Source organism: Poecilia latipinna, unplaced genomic scaffold (assembly GCF_001443285.1).
Source record: "Poecilia latipinna isolate Pla-1442-1.1 unplaced genomic scaffold, P_latipinna-1.0 Scaffold465, whole genome shotgun sequence".
NCBI lineage: Eukaryota > Metazoa > Chordata > Actinopteri > Cyprinodontiformes > Poeciliidae > Poecilia > Poecilia latipinna.
The window spans coordinates 843,720-858,446 of record NW_015113081.1 but is presented as its reverse complement, the minus strand read 5'-3'; the positions used below and the strand labels follow the sequence as shown (position 1 = coordinate 858,446).

The 14,727-nt window shown below is 39.9% G+C and overlaps 2 protein-coding genes across 2 annotated transcripts; both read left to right on the top strand.

Moving 5' to 3' along the window:
- The first annotated feature begins 366 nt into the window (after positions 1-366).
- Positions 367-4,643, top strand: serpinh1a (serpin peptidase inhibitor, clade H (heat shock protein 47), member 1a). Its single transcript, XM_015039246.1, has 5 exons — positions 367-570; positions 2,093-2,701; positions 2,778-2,876; positions 3,519-3,751; positions 3,863-4,643. Exons 2-5 carry the CDS (start codon positions 2,104-2,106, stop codon positions 4,163-4,165), a joined length of 1,233 nt encoding a protein of 410 aa, XP_014894732.1. The 5' UTR covers positions 367-570; positions 2,093-2,103; the 3' UTR covers positions 4,166-4,643.
- A 781-nt stretch (positions 4,644-5,424) lies between these two features.
- On the top strand, positions 5,425-14,276 carry acer3 (alkaline ceramidase 3). The gene is made up of 11 exons (XM_015039245.1): positions 5,425-5,592; positions 10,913-11,023; positions 11,131-11,183; positions 11,288-11,340; positions 11,808-11,889; positions 11,982-12,017; positions 12,910-12,968; positions 13,060-13,161; positions 13,427-13,531; positions 13,603-13,648; positions 13,758-14,276. Exons 1-11 carry the CDS (start codon positions 5,490-5,492, stop codon positions 13,809-13,811), a joined length of 804 nt encoding a protein of 267 aa, XP_014894731.1. The 5' UTR covers positions 5,425-5,489; the 3' UTR covers positions 13,812-14,276.
- Positions 14,277-14,727: the final 451 nt, after the last annotated feature.

The window sequence follows — 14,727 nt, the reverse complement described above, 5'->3', positions numbered from 1 at the left end:
GTGAAACTGTAATTTTACAATCACAAACATCAATGTAATTTTGGGGGGATTTTGGGGTGACATGAAATTGTACCAAATTGTGAAGGTCAATGAGAGATGTTCTGTTTAATTCTTTACTAATAATAATATCTAGTAATGTGACAGTGATTCAAAAGCATGAACACTTTTGCAAGGCGTCCTATGAGGCTGCACCAAATATGATTAAATAAAGCTAAAGTTGTGTCAGTGTAGAACATTTTTCACCAACTTTAAAAGCTACTTTTCTAAATGTATCAACTGAAGAACATATTTTGATTTCCACGGCGTAGCTCCGAACTTCAGATCCAGGCTTTAGGACCTGGCGGCGTGGGGTGTTTCGTTCTCCCCCTGCTCCTTCTGGGTGGGACGGCCTAGAAACAGGAGCCTAGGGCAGAGATTTTTGTTCTCTCCCAGCACAGGAACTCCTTTTCTCCAACTTTTCTTCTCTTCCGTGAGATACTCTGACTTCATGCTCAGAAGGCCGGAGCTTGTGGACCTATGTGAACCCAACTAGACAGCAAACTTGCTGAATTATTCCAAAGGCCAAATAAGGTAAACACTGGGAGGGAGGGAGTCTTGGAGAACAAATGTCCAGACATTTTAGTCTGTCTGTCTGCCTGTGCTCTGGTGTTAAAGTTTCTGTTGCACATGCACAGATGGTTTTTGAAACCTGTTGATGAGAGTGCATGTTGACGTCTGTAGGTCAGAATGAATGAGCGGGTGGGTGTAGTCATGTGAGATGGCTGCAGCTTTGGATCTGATGTTTCTTCTTCTTCAGTGGTTTTCTGTCTATAGACACAATAATGCTTACTTCTAATCTGTCTGGAGCCTTGTTATCCATTCAAACTATTTTTAAGCCCAGGAAGATGAACTGATAGTTCTACAGAGACAGTCGTGGTCCAACTTTACCTCTGATATGGAGATCTTGTGCTAGTCTAAGATAATGCATCACTGATTCATTTGCTATTTAAAGCAAGAGAGTTTAATCTTAAATTGTCGTGTGCAGGATTGCTTTTAGATCTCACAAAAGCTGCCAACAACAGTTGGTTAGAAAAATGTTGGCTCGCCAAAAAAAAAACTGATCCAGGTGAAGCCAGACATGGCTTCATCTTTTTATTTTTGTTTCAAGGCTTAAACCAGCGTGTAGAAAGCAAGCAGCCTGTTGTCACGTAGCAGATCTATGCTCTCCTTCAGGCTATTGGACGCTTTCTGAAAGGGGACCAGAGCAAAAGTTTTGCAGCACGTGTGGCAGCACGCGGCCTCTTTTCCCACACAGCACGGAGCCAATCAGATTCAACCACATTCATTCCGCTGGAAGATGACATTTGAGACCTGAAATCTAGTGCAGAGCCCAGTTATGAGCATCTCAGATCACGTAGACCAGGGTTTTGGTTCAGATAGATCCAAAACTGTCTACGTGGCTGCACAACAATTTCACGTCTTTTCTGGGAAGTTTTCTATATGTAGGTCTGACTTCCAAAAGAATTTTGATGAATTTTGACAAAAAAGAAAGGTGAATATTTGTGTTTGTGGTGTATTTTTGTCAATTTTGTCAGTCCAAATTATACAAACACAAATACAAATACATACACATAGTTTTTTTTAAGTAGTTTGAGATGTTATGAAGGAGAGGTTAGGAAGAATGACGTAGATTTTCTGCAATGTTTTAGAATAGTCGTCTGCCGATCGTTTAAGAAATGGCAGTTGAGGAAGTGAACAAAGCCGTTCAAGTATACCAATTATTGAATAAACACTAAAAGGACCTGGGTCTGTTTCGGCTCAACACCTGGTTGGAGGATGGTTGTTTACAGTGCAGGCGATTTCTGGTAAGCTTCATAGCATGGAACCGCTGCATTAAATGTGTCACAGGCAAACATTAGTTATTGGATAACATTTAAAACCTCGTCATAGTCCAAGAGCCCAGACCCTCTGTACCAAACCAGATAGTACAAGGGGATGGTCTTTATAAGTGTATTACAGCAGTTTGGTCAAATGTGGGAGTTTGTTCTTCTGTATGTAGAAGTTTGACACACAATAATAAAAAAACAAACAGCTGACTTCATGTTCTTTCCAGGTTTTGTAACAATGTGGCTAACATTCCTGGTGTCCCTGGCCCTTCTGGCCCCGGCGATCTCAGCTGCCACGGCTACAACAGCAGATAAAGTCCTTAGCAACCATGCCACCATACTGGCTGACAACAGCGCCAATCTGGCTATCAGCCTCTACCAGAATGTGGCGAAGGAAAAAGGAGCAGAGAACATCCTCATCTCCCCCGTGGTAGTGGCCTCCTCCCTGGGTCTGGTGGCTCTCGGGGGAAAGGGTTCCACGGCTTCCCAAGTGAAGACCATCCTGAACGCAGCCAAGGTTCAGGACGAGCAGCTGCACTCTGGTTTGGCGGAGCTCCTCACCGAGGTGAGCGACCCAAAAGAGCGCAATGTCACCTGGAAGATTAGCAACCGCCTCTACGGACCGAGCTCCGTCACCTTTGTGGAGGATTTCGTGAAGAGCAGCAAAAAGCATTACAAATGTGATCATTCCAAGATCAACTTCAGAGATAAAAAGAGTGCCATTAACTCCATCAACAAGTGGGCGGCCAAGTCCACCGACGGCAAGCTGCCCGAGGTCACCAAAGACGTGGAAAACACTGATGGAGCAATGATCATCAATGCTATGTTTTTCAAACGTAAGTGTGTATCTCTGTGTGGAATTGAACTGTTTCATCTGAAGGAACTCTAAATAAGCCTGGCCTTTCCTCACAGCTCACTGGGATGAGCAGTTCCACCCCACAATGGTGGACAACCGAGGGTTCCTGGTGACCGGTAGCTACACAGTGGCATTGCAGATGATGCACCGCACAGGTGGGTGAAAGAATCTCTGTTTTTTTTTTTTTGTTTTTGTTTTTTCTGGCAGGAAAAAAATCGACATAAGGAACTTTTGTGCTGTTCACACAACAAAAACTGTGGAAACAGAATTTCTGATAACTAACTGCTTAGGTTGATTCACAAATTACAGATATCACACAAAACTATTTTACTTAAAGGGATAGTGTTTTGTGTGTTTTTGTACATTTCATTAACTCCTATAAAATGTTTGATGCATTTTCAGCCCAAACTAGCAAAAAAAAAAAAAAAAAAGTATTGGAAACGCTTTGACGCCATCTAGCGGTCAAAGTTATACTCATTTATTCAAAAAATTGCTAATTTGTACAGTAAATGTTGATAGAGGAGTAATGTTGTGATGACTTCCTGGAGGTGGAGTGTCAGAAAGAGCAGGGGTCTTAAAGAGAAAGAGACCCAATTTGAAGTCAAACATCTTTATGTCATATTTGATATATATAACATTTTTATAACAACTTAAGTTAACATAGTTATTGACTGGTCTATAAAAATGACACTATGTGCCTGGAAAACACGAAATAATGCCCCTTTAAGAGGTTCCTCAGTGTAAGAACAGTTGTGGGACCTTTATATGTGCCGCTGTTTTTTGGGGGTTATTTTCAGGTCTATTTGACTTCTATGATGACACAACCAATAAACTGTATCTTCTGAGCTTGCCTTTGGCTCATAAGAAGTCCACAGTGGTGTTCATCATGCCCTACCATGTGGAGCCTCTGGACAGACTAGAGAAGATGCTTAGTAAAAAGCAACTGGACACATGGATGGGAAAAATGAAGCAGACAGCAGTGGCTGTTTCTCTGCCTAAAGTCAGCATGGAAGTTAGTCACAACCTGCAGGTAAAACACGCCACACTTCATGAGACTTGATTTGGAGAAAATTCATCACTCTGAGATTCTCACCCTTACAGTTTCATCACATTGAATCTTTCTGCTCTTTTTGTTTTTTAGAAGCACCTTCAGGATCTGGGCCTCACCGAGGCTGTGGACAAATCCAAAGCTGATCTGTCCAACGTCTCTGGGAAAAAGGACCTCTATCTGTCCAGCGTACTCCATGCTGTGGCCTTGGAATGGGACACTCATGGAAATGAAATTGATACCAGCATCTTTGGCACAGAGAAACTCAAAACCCCAAAGCTGTTTTATGCTGACCACCCATTCGTTTTCTTCATCAAGGACAAGAAAACAAACTCGCTCCTGTTCATCGGCCGGATGGTCAGGCCCAAAGGAGAAAAAATGAGAGACGAGTTATAACTGAATCTGTATGTTCTGGATGTGTTTTGATGTATAATTGTATTCCCCTGTTATAAAAGCCATTCCAAAACACTGAATATGGGAATTGTGTTAGGCATTTTTACAATTGAGTTTTCCAATTGACAATAAATTATTTCATATTTTACATTGTAGACTGAGAACTAAAAAATAAAGATAATGCAATTTGGATTATTGCGGTCATCTATGGGATATTTGTTATACTCTAATGTCTGAATGGGTTATTTTCAAGATACAGCATTTCAGTGTTTGTCTTTGGCAAATTCTAAGATTTGAGATTTTTAAAAAAAAGAAAGCAACAAAGTCATATTTTTTTCCAAAGTGGTAGCTATATTTTTGTTTCTGTTCTTTGCACTGTTGCAGTCTGTTGTTATTTTTTTCATGCTTTCCTGATGCACTTGGGAACAGCTGATTCACCTAAATATTCTTCATTTTTAAAAGAATGCCTTTCATGTTTGAGGGGAAAAAAGTATGTGAGGCATTTCCTTCTTTTAAAATAAAGAATGTGAGAAAACATGTAGCTGTGTTTTTTTTATCATGTAATTGCTTCAACTCATGTGTAATTGTATGTCAGCAATCTCCCAATGTGAGGTTTATCCTAATAACACATGGGAAGCAGTAAATAATAACAATAATATTGGTGTTATGTTTTTCTCCTTGGAATTATTATTAATTTTTGTGCATATTAATGTTTCAGTGCATTCCGAAACACTCCCTAGCCTTTATCGCCACCTATCGACTTTATGGTTAAACTACATACAGGCACAGCTGTTCCAACGTCCTTTTCCCCTATTTTTATTTTAATCTGAGAGAAAGTAGTGTCTAGTAATGTTGCAGTTTTTACATTATTACATAAAAGCTTTATAACAGCATAAACTTTGAAACACCAAACCAAATCAGCAACGGTTGAGTGTGTTTCAAACTAGCCTTACACACGTCTAAATATTGCAAGTGTGGAAATGATACTTTAAAGTAAAACTGTGCTATTAACTGGTTACTTTTGGTGTGGTTTCCATTTTTGTGTTCATGCCTAGATTTTCACCATTACGGTTTTCAACTAGTACGTGTTGGAAAAAAAAAAAAAAAAAAAAAAAAAAACCTAAATGATTAAAAAATAAAATTTTCTCGCAAATATCCTGACTGTACACGCATGTTTTGATGTGTTGTAGTGGTCCAATTTATCTGTTTCTACCTGCCAAACCATCTCGAGCTCCCGAGTAGGAGGGCTCGCGCATTGCTCGCGCGCAGCTCGCGCTGTGATGGGACTACAAACCCGTTAGTGCCCTCCGCTTCCTCCTCTTCCATCATGGCTCCCTCGATAGACAGGCAAGGATACTGGGGGCGGCCGACCTCAACGCTGGACTGGTGCGAGGAGAATTATGTCGTCTCTTCCTACATCGCGGAGTTCTGTGAGTAAGACATTTCTGTCCCTTTTACCGAAAAGCCGCGTGTCCAAGGGTTCGTTTTTAAGAGACTTTTCGGCGGTAAGAGTCATACTGTACACGTACAGTCAGTCGCCCGTAATAACGTAAACACTGAGACTGGGCATGTACGGCTACTCAGCTGGAACAATTATCCAGTGTGTCTGAAATACCGCGTTCATTTCGGCTCTGTTTATATGCTAAATGTTAGCCTGTACGGCACCTGACCTGCCATAAAAACTGTCTGCTAACAAGGGAAACAGAAACATATTGGACATGTTGTGAACCTGCTCTCTGACGAATAGTTTTACTAAAGATCGATTCGTGCAGTGCAGCGACAGCTGGGTAATGTAATCATTAGCAAAATCCTAAAACATTTACCTTACTCTTTGTCACAGCAGCTGTGTTGCATTTCAACCAGAGGTGGATCTAGGCAGCTAGAGTCCTGGGCGAAACTGGCCATGTTGCCCTCCTACTCCCTCCATGCCCTGTTTTTTAAATGTGTATATACATATTTACTTTAACGTATTTAAAGTCTAATTGAATCTTATTTCTACAATTAGTCCTTGTTTGTAAATTGATATAAAAAATATCTCTCTGGCCATTTTATAAAAAAAAAAAAATCTTGGGACTCTTGATCTATAGCCCTGTATTTGCAGTTTCTGGGGATGTTTGTTGTTGAACTAATGCTAATAAATGTTTTAACCTCAGAGGTTTAAACTACTTGGTTTCGGCATTACGGGCTTCATAAAGTACTGGTTTAAAAAAAAAGTGTACGGCATGTATTTCTAAGGTTTCATGTGTTTTGTACATATGTTTAAAATGTTTTTAGTTTTTTTTGTTGTTGGGGATTTTTCCATTTTGGCATTGCCTCTATTTTTAAACATGTAGTGTGGCTTAACAGAAAATGTACTTTGTTTTTGCTATAAATATATCTTTGTAATAAGATATATAGGTAAAAGAGATACATAAAATAAAAAAAATTATTACGACATTTGACTGCAGTCTATTGACGATTCGGTATCCACAGATTGATTTTTAAAAAAGGGCGCAGTTCCATCATTTTGCACTATGGTAACACTAATTGGTATCCTCCATTTCAGTAGGTTGCAGTAGCTAAGCTAAAGTTTGTTTATGAGCAGCAAAGACAAAGTATGGCAGGGTAAGCATGACCTCACCACAAATTAGCATTGGCTACTACAGCTCACAACAGAGCAGATAAATTTCATAAATTAAATTTCTCATGTGTTTGCTTGGTAATTCCTTGGGCTCGATGTCTAAACCTGCCTCTGGTTTTAAGTTAGTTGTTGATTCTTGGAGTGTGTGATTCTCAGTCACATCTTTATAGCTGATAAAACATTCCTTCAGCTCTGTTTGAGTCTTCTTGTTTGGTCTAATGATAAAAACTGGTTCCTCGAGCGCCACTATCTAAGATGTAAACAGCGCTTCTATCAGACCATTTAGACAGCTGCCTTGTCAGCAGAGCGATGCAATGATATGGCAAAAGCTGCACTTTTACTCACACGCCCAAACATCTCGGCAGCATTTAACATCACAGGGATCGTTTATTCAAATAGCTCTTGTTGTCAATGCGTGTAATGCGTACGAGAATAAAGAAAGGGAAAATAATTAGTTAAAAATGTGCAGAGTTAATAGGTTTATCCCATTAACTCCTACATAAACCAAACTGGTTTATGTCTGCCTAAGGCAACAACTTTTTTCAACGGGAAGTCAGGCCAGCTGGGTCAGAGTTCAGACCTCCTTTGTAGCGACAATCAACAGAATATCGCTGACAGGTTTTCTAAACCTTCACACCTCCAACAACACACCTGCTGAATACCAACAGTTGAGACTTTTGTTTGCATAAATAACACACGCACCGGCCCCGCAGAGGTGGTGGTTGTCAGCTGCAGGAGAATGGCTTGGCATTTAAACGACTCTTATTCAGGTTTCAGCGGCCGGAATGCGGCTTTGTTCCTGGAGCGGGGCCGGAACGTTCAGCCTACGTCCGAGGCGTCACTTTGGTGGATTATGTCTGTGACGGCGGAGCGGAGCATGGCCGTCGTGAGGGACGTCGCCGCGCACATGCCACTCATATATTTGCACTTGTCGTTGAAATGTTTAAACGGCGCACCCACAGTGACGCGCTGCAGCGTGCTTAGGGTTTGTTTGCGTTTGTTATCCATTGCCTGAGCGCATGCATGCATGCATGCATTTTAAAACGGCACATGCCTTGACTTTTGTGTTCAAATTCTGGGTCATGTTCTGATTGTTTCCTCTCATCGCACCACTTTTGTCATTTCTTAAATTTTTAGGATTGGTTATAAAGTTGAGCATGAAATGAAACAAACACTGCAGGACTTTTTTGTTTTGCTCCCACTTTTAGCAAATGACAATTTAAAGTAATTTTCCTAGTTTAATTTGAGGAAATGTTAATGCAATAAATAATGTCTTTTAGATGGAGTTATTTCAGTCTAATCAGGCTGGTTTATAAAAGCACAGCATGCACAATGAAAATAAGTGTGAATACTGTGTAAGACAAATTTCAATATATGGAGAATTAATTTGATTCATGCAGCGCTGTTACAAATTACTTATATTTTTGTATCACATTTAAATGTTTCAGATCTTTGAGCTAAATTTTGCATCAAAGATAACCTGAAAAAAACTAAAATGCACTTTTCAAATGATGATTTAAATTTTGAAGATGGATTGCTCCTCTCAGTGAATCATAATTTAATTGTAATTAAACATAAAAAAACAAAAAAAACAAAATTAAGTTCCATTTCAAAAGCTACTCCCTGATTATTTCCACATCTTTACCATTCTCTTAACTGACGATGAAAAACAAACCGGATGATATCTCTCAGTCTGGAATTGGGTCTGCAAAGTTCTTTCAAAGACTTTGGGGTTTCCGTGAGAGGTAGTACCTATAAACGGGGAGAACAGGTGGAGGGGGCGCTAACGCTTCCTTAAGGTACCAAAATCACTGAGGGCTCATCTACGACTCAACCAGGAAGTCACAGAAAACCCAGAACAACATCCAAAGCAGGGCTTCCCAACCTCTTGTTCATATAGAATCTTTTCAGAAAATAATGGCCGCCTTGTTCCTGCACTTCTGCACAGGAATTAGATTTCAGCATTTAGCCGCTTATCCAGGCTTGCTACATCGAGCTGAATTCTACAACTTGCCTTTTTGCCATTATCCTTCTAGACGAGACTTACAGTAATTCCCTACTAAATCATGCTGCAAGCCTGAGCACATTTAGAGTAGTTTTCTAGCTTTTTATTTGTCTCCTAAATTAAATTCCGGGTGTGAAGGTTTAGGGGGCCATCAGTTTTTAACCTTACATTTATTATTGCAGGAGGATAATAACCTGAAGTACAGCAGCACAAACGAACAAGGCTAGCATCACTCTGAGCTGTGGAAAGTCAGCAAAGTCAAAGTCTGGAATAAATCTGAATGCGTTTCTGTGGTGTTGTTGGTGTCTTTTTAAAATGTTTGCATTTCTAAGGCTTTATAGTTGGTATTAATCTTTCAATAACACATAATTATCAAGTGATATTTTCAAACTTCCTTGAAAACGTTAAACATTTTTTTAACTCAAAAACACGACAAACTGCTGGATGAATGACTGCCCTAGCACACTATCACCGGGCTTAGCAAGTTTTCTGGGGGAAACCTTGAACATACATGACTCTGATTATTATCTAACTCACATTGCCTGTGGTTCTGATAATGTTACAGCAGAACAACAAGCAGGTACAACATGGATACCAAATCAAAGGTAATTCTTCAACAAGAAGTGTAAGCACTTCTCTGGATGTAATTCGAAGGACAGAAATCAATAGAGACCTTCCATATTGAGCTCTGTACCAGCCACATATGCTGCAGAATCAAACACACCCATCGTCCCACTGGACTGTGAAGCAAGTTCAACAGATGACGGTTCGTTATCTGACTGCTGTAAGCCTAATAAAAGCAATCCTCCTGAGTTGACCCAGGAAGGTGACTGCTTTGCCAACTCAGCAACTAGTTGTGTTCCCACTGAAAGGCAGGAGAGGCCCATTCAGGAGAGCCAAGAGGCTCAGAGCTGCCGAATTATTGCAGGAATCAGTGGATCCTGCAGGAAATTTGAACAGATAAACTTCGAAGCGGCTGATGCTTGATTGAGTCAGTGCTTATAACGCAGCATTCCTGTTTCACGCGGTGTTACAGAGCCATAAAAACATTATCTGTTTAGTCTTAGAAACAAGGACAAGGTTATGTTGGCTTAATGAGCCTCTGCTGCAGATAAACGGTTTGTTCTGCTTGATACGCCTGATTGTGCACCTGTGCTTTATTCAGGTCGTTGTTGGAGATTTGATAACGTCATCTTCTGGCGTCTGTTTTTATCTGCACCACAAGAACACAAAACCTTACCAAGTAGTCTTGGTTTGGTTTCCAGTGCAAATACCTTGGTACACTTGAAATAAGACAAAACTAACTTATAGGTAACTTTTTTACCAAGATAGAGGAGCTTGTTGTAAGTCGATGATTGCTTAATATTGATGAAAACGTATTTGTTCCATTGGCAGATTATTTCACTTGCATCATGGGAAAAATATCTCGTTATAAGTGAAATAACCTGCTGATTGAACAAGTACTTTGTCATCAATGTTAAGGAATTATTTACTCAAACTCCTAAGAAGTTTAACTTTTTCTCCTGGAAAAGCTACTTGAATGTTAGTTTTGTCTTATTTCAAGTGTACTGAGATATTTGCAGTAGAAACAAAACCAAAAATTCTTGGTAACAGTTTGGTGTTAAGCTGTTTAGTGTTTGATATTTAGCCAGGCCACATGGATTTATAGTGTTGCAAAGGCACATTCAAAATCAACAGTTTGGCCATATTAGAAAATAAAACAGAGCTTGGATAAGGAGAAACTGCCATGTCATCTTTTATCTTAACTTCAACTTAAAAATAAACTTGTGAAGTTAAAAGAAGTGATAGAAAATGCAAATATTTGACCAGCTTCAGTCAAATTGGGAATCAACAAGTCAGACCTCAAAGAAAACAGGAACTCTATATAGACCAGGAAAAGCCTGAACGTGATGGAAACTTAATTAGTAACCTTGGAAACTGGATTGAACTCAAGGTTACCTCAGCGACATCACATCCTGTTTTGTACTGCGGGCCCGTTTTAAACCGACAGGAAGACTTTAAATAAAGCAGGAGTAGAGTACCATTTAGAAGCAGCAGCTCAACAATAGAAGGAGTTGCAGATGTTTCGATCTAAAGTCGGACTTGTTCTCTTCTGTTTGAACAGGGAACACGGTCAGCAACCTGATAATGATTCTTCCTCCCATATACGGAGCCGTCCAGACGTTCCGGGACGGCCTGGAGTTTCGTTATATCTGCTCGTTTCTTGGTCTTTCAGGTGAGGTGAAGGCCTCATAGCCGATACTCCTGCTGGTCGCGCCGCTCGTATGGCAGGATGTTAAAACGTCTTTCCGTTTCTCTCTGTGTGTATTTCGTGGGACGCAGCTGTAGGCGTCGGCTCCTGGTGCTTCCACATGACGCTGCTGTATGAGATGCAGGTGGGATACGCAGCCGTTTCATCCTCTCACACTCCACACATCCACAGACAAGCTTTATTGTTCTCAATAAAATTTATTTATGTTTTCTTTCTGCTGTTTTGCAGCTGCTGGACGAGTTGCCAATGATTTACAGTACATGTGTGTTTGTGTACTGTCTGTAAGTGGTTCAGATTTTTTTTTAACTTATTTTGATGCATTTAAAGTCCTTTACCGATGAACTGGTTTTGAAAGCTGGTCTAAAATGCTCAGTAACATTTTATGTAAATGAATTGTTAGGGTTAGCAATAATTCTGCTACCGCTCCAGAAGGAAATGCATAATTTTTAGTGTTTTCCCTGATTGAATATATAGGAGTTTTTTCTAATTGTTTCCTTTGTTTTGCTACTGCAGTAAAAAATTATTTCATTTAAGCTTTTTTTTTTTTGCCAATTTGTCCACACCTGTATAATGTGACATAGACTGTAAAAAGACCTGTTGAATCCAATTTCAAGTGAATGCCTCACGGCTCCAGGGAACTATAATGTTCCAGCCGTGTGTGTACTTCATGAACCGCTTTTTTTCAACCTCACCTTTTAACGCAGCTTAAGCCGAAGCTAAAAGACGGGGACACATTTCTTTTGTTCAGATACGAGTGCTTCAAGCAAGAGAACAGCATCAGTGTGTTTCCTATCGTGTTGTTGATAATCTTCAGCGTCTCGGTCACGTTGGTGAGTGTCTGCAAGTGCTTTAAAAGTTGCTTACTGTAAACATAGTAGACAAAAACAGTCATAACCTCTCGTTCTTTGTGTATCTTGTTCAGGTGTACCTGCAGTGGAAGGAGCCAGTGTTTCACCAGGTAAGGCGTTTGTCTGCCCTTGTTTGCTAGCAGGGTGCAGTGTGCTGTAGGTCACCTTTAACTTATGTAAACAGTGGGCCCGCCCACACAGCAGGCGCACTCTGGATGGTAGATGCCGATTGGTAGGCAGTGTGTACACGGTTCAGTACATTTTTGGTATTCTTCTATCATAAGAACTGCTTTTTCATTTGTTTGATTTTCTTACGTTTAAGAACTTCAAAGAGTAGCTGCTATAGAACTGAGTGGAGATTTGGTTTGATTATTTTCAATAATATAGGTATAACCAGTCCCTGCATCAACTGCACAAAATACAAGAGTTTTATTTTTTGACGTACCATCCAGAAACCGCTTGCTGCATCCTTGTTGGTTGTGCAGGAGGCTCCACCTCGGCTTTAAAAGATGCACGGTTGCATAATTGTGCATCTGTTTGCAACCATTTTCACGTGCGAGCTTAAAGATCGAGTTGGGCGGCGTAAGCCAGCAGCAGTTAATTTGGATTTAAACATTAATCTGGTTTTGCTGACCTTTGTAACACTTTTTAAATCTAATTTTTAAACTTTTTTTTTTTTTCATATAAATAAAGAAGTAAACAAATTGCTTAGTTTCTCTGCCTTCCAGGCCAGGTGATGCACTTTCCTGAACTGGTGTTACTTACACCAGTTAGTCTGCAGGATATTTATTTACCCGGTAAGCAGAAGTGAAACTGCTGACACTTTTGCTTTTCCTTTCATGTGCAACATTTCTGTAAAACCTCACTTTCAGTAAGCCAAATGAAAACACATTAAAAAGACGTTTTTCTCTCCAGCAAAACTCCTCTTGGCCTAACTCTTTAAACTGTAGCAAGCATTTGCTCGTGGACTGTTTTAGATCTAAGTGCGGATCCTCTTTTCAGGTCATGTATGGTGCCCTGGTAGCTTGCCTGGTGATGCGTTCGGTCTTCATTGTTACATGGTAATTAACACCAGTCATGTGAAGAGAATAGTTCAGACGTATTCAATAAAGCGGCGTCCTGATGAAAGGCTGTGCGGCCCTGTGTTTTCAGGGTGTACCCGTGGCTCAGGGGCCTGTGTTACACCTCTTTAGGGATCTTTATGTTGGGCTTCCTGCTGTGGAACATCGACAACATTTTCTGTGACTCGTTAAGGTGAGAAGATTTAATGTTAAGAGTTTTAGAAATGCCATATTGACAGTAAAAAAGACAAGTGAAGTAGCACATATTTCATCTAAATGATCACTAAAAGAATAGTAATGTTTTTTTTATTTTTCTAATATTTAAAAATATCCAAGAAGTGTAGACATTTCTAAGATTATAAATTAAACTGACTAAAATCCTTTTGGACGTATTTGTTGATCAAAGCAGGAAATAAAATTGCCTGAAAGTAGTTCTTTTTTTTCTTTTCCTAACTCAGAACCAGTAGACAAGTGCTGCCCCCTGGTGTTGGAGTGGTGACACAGTTCCATGCCTGGTGGCACATTTTCACAGGTCTCGGCTCCTACCTGCACATTCTCCTCAGGTAAGATCCCTAGTCTGTGTCAACAAAGTGCTCGGTTATGACGACTTACGCTGCTGCCTGCATCCCTCCAGCTTGCAGATCAGATCCACCTACCTCAAGTATAGACCAAAAGTTAAGGTATGCCAGTGTCGTTACTTTTATGGGACAAGCTTTTAAAAGATTTTGAAATGTTTGTAGCTTGAATCTCTGGAGTCCTGACCTGTTGCTGGATGTTCCCTTCGTTCAGTTTCTGTGTGGCGTCTGGCCCACTTTGCACATTGAACCACAGAAGACGAGCTGAAGTGAGAAGACGAGGAGCAGCTTAAGGACGGTGACTGCCGAACCGGGCACTACTGGCAGAAACCCGCCTGTGTCTCCTGGCTACTGCTGGGAACTTGGCCCACAGGCAAGCAGCTGGTGTACCACAAGGCGCCAACTTAGGGACCATTTGGTTCTGAGCTGTGGAAAATGACTAAGTGAAGTATAGCACTGAATTATTTCAAGAAACTGAAGATTCTTTCCATTGATTATAATTTATTAGAGTAGTATGTTTAAGTTATTTTTAAGTGGGTAGTTTCTTTTTTTTCTTTTCTATTTTTTTTTTCCCAAACAGCCATTTTCAGTGACTGAATGATGCAGCCCACTTCAGTGGCAATTACAGAAGGAATTATAAAAGTTTAATTGTAAAAATAGTGGAGCAGCTGTAATTAATTCAGTCTTTGCTTATGACCAATCGGGTAAATAATAAAATATGAGCCAAAATATATTTATGGCCCCCTTCGAATGAGATATCATTGCATAGGCTTAGTTTCATAAGAAGCTAAATCAGTTTATTGTATAGTTTTTGAAAAGAAAATAATAAAACAAACTTAGAGTGGAAGTGAACATGTTTTAATCTAATAAGGAAAGCTTTTTTTATTATTTGCATTGCTGAAGGTTTAATTTTTACTTGAATTTTCCACAAAATGATGACATGCCATAACTGGAATTCAGACGCTCTTTTTTTTTTTTAACCCTAATTAACTTTATTGCCAAAGTCGCACGTGTTGGCTTGTATTTAGTTGTCATCCAATGTGTGAAATGTATTACTGGTTTACCTGGCAATGTTTTATTGAAAGCTTGTAACACTGGATTGTAGCGTTCAGGCTCACAGTACAGAGCAAGGCTGGGTTTTATATATATATATATATATATAGAGAGAGAGAGATAATTTTTGA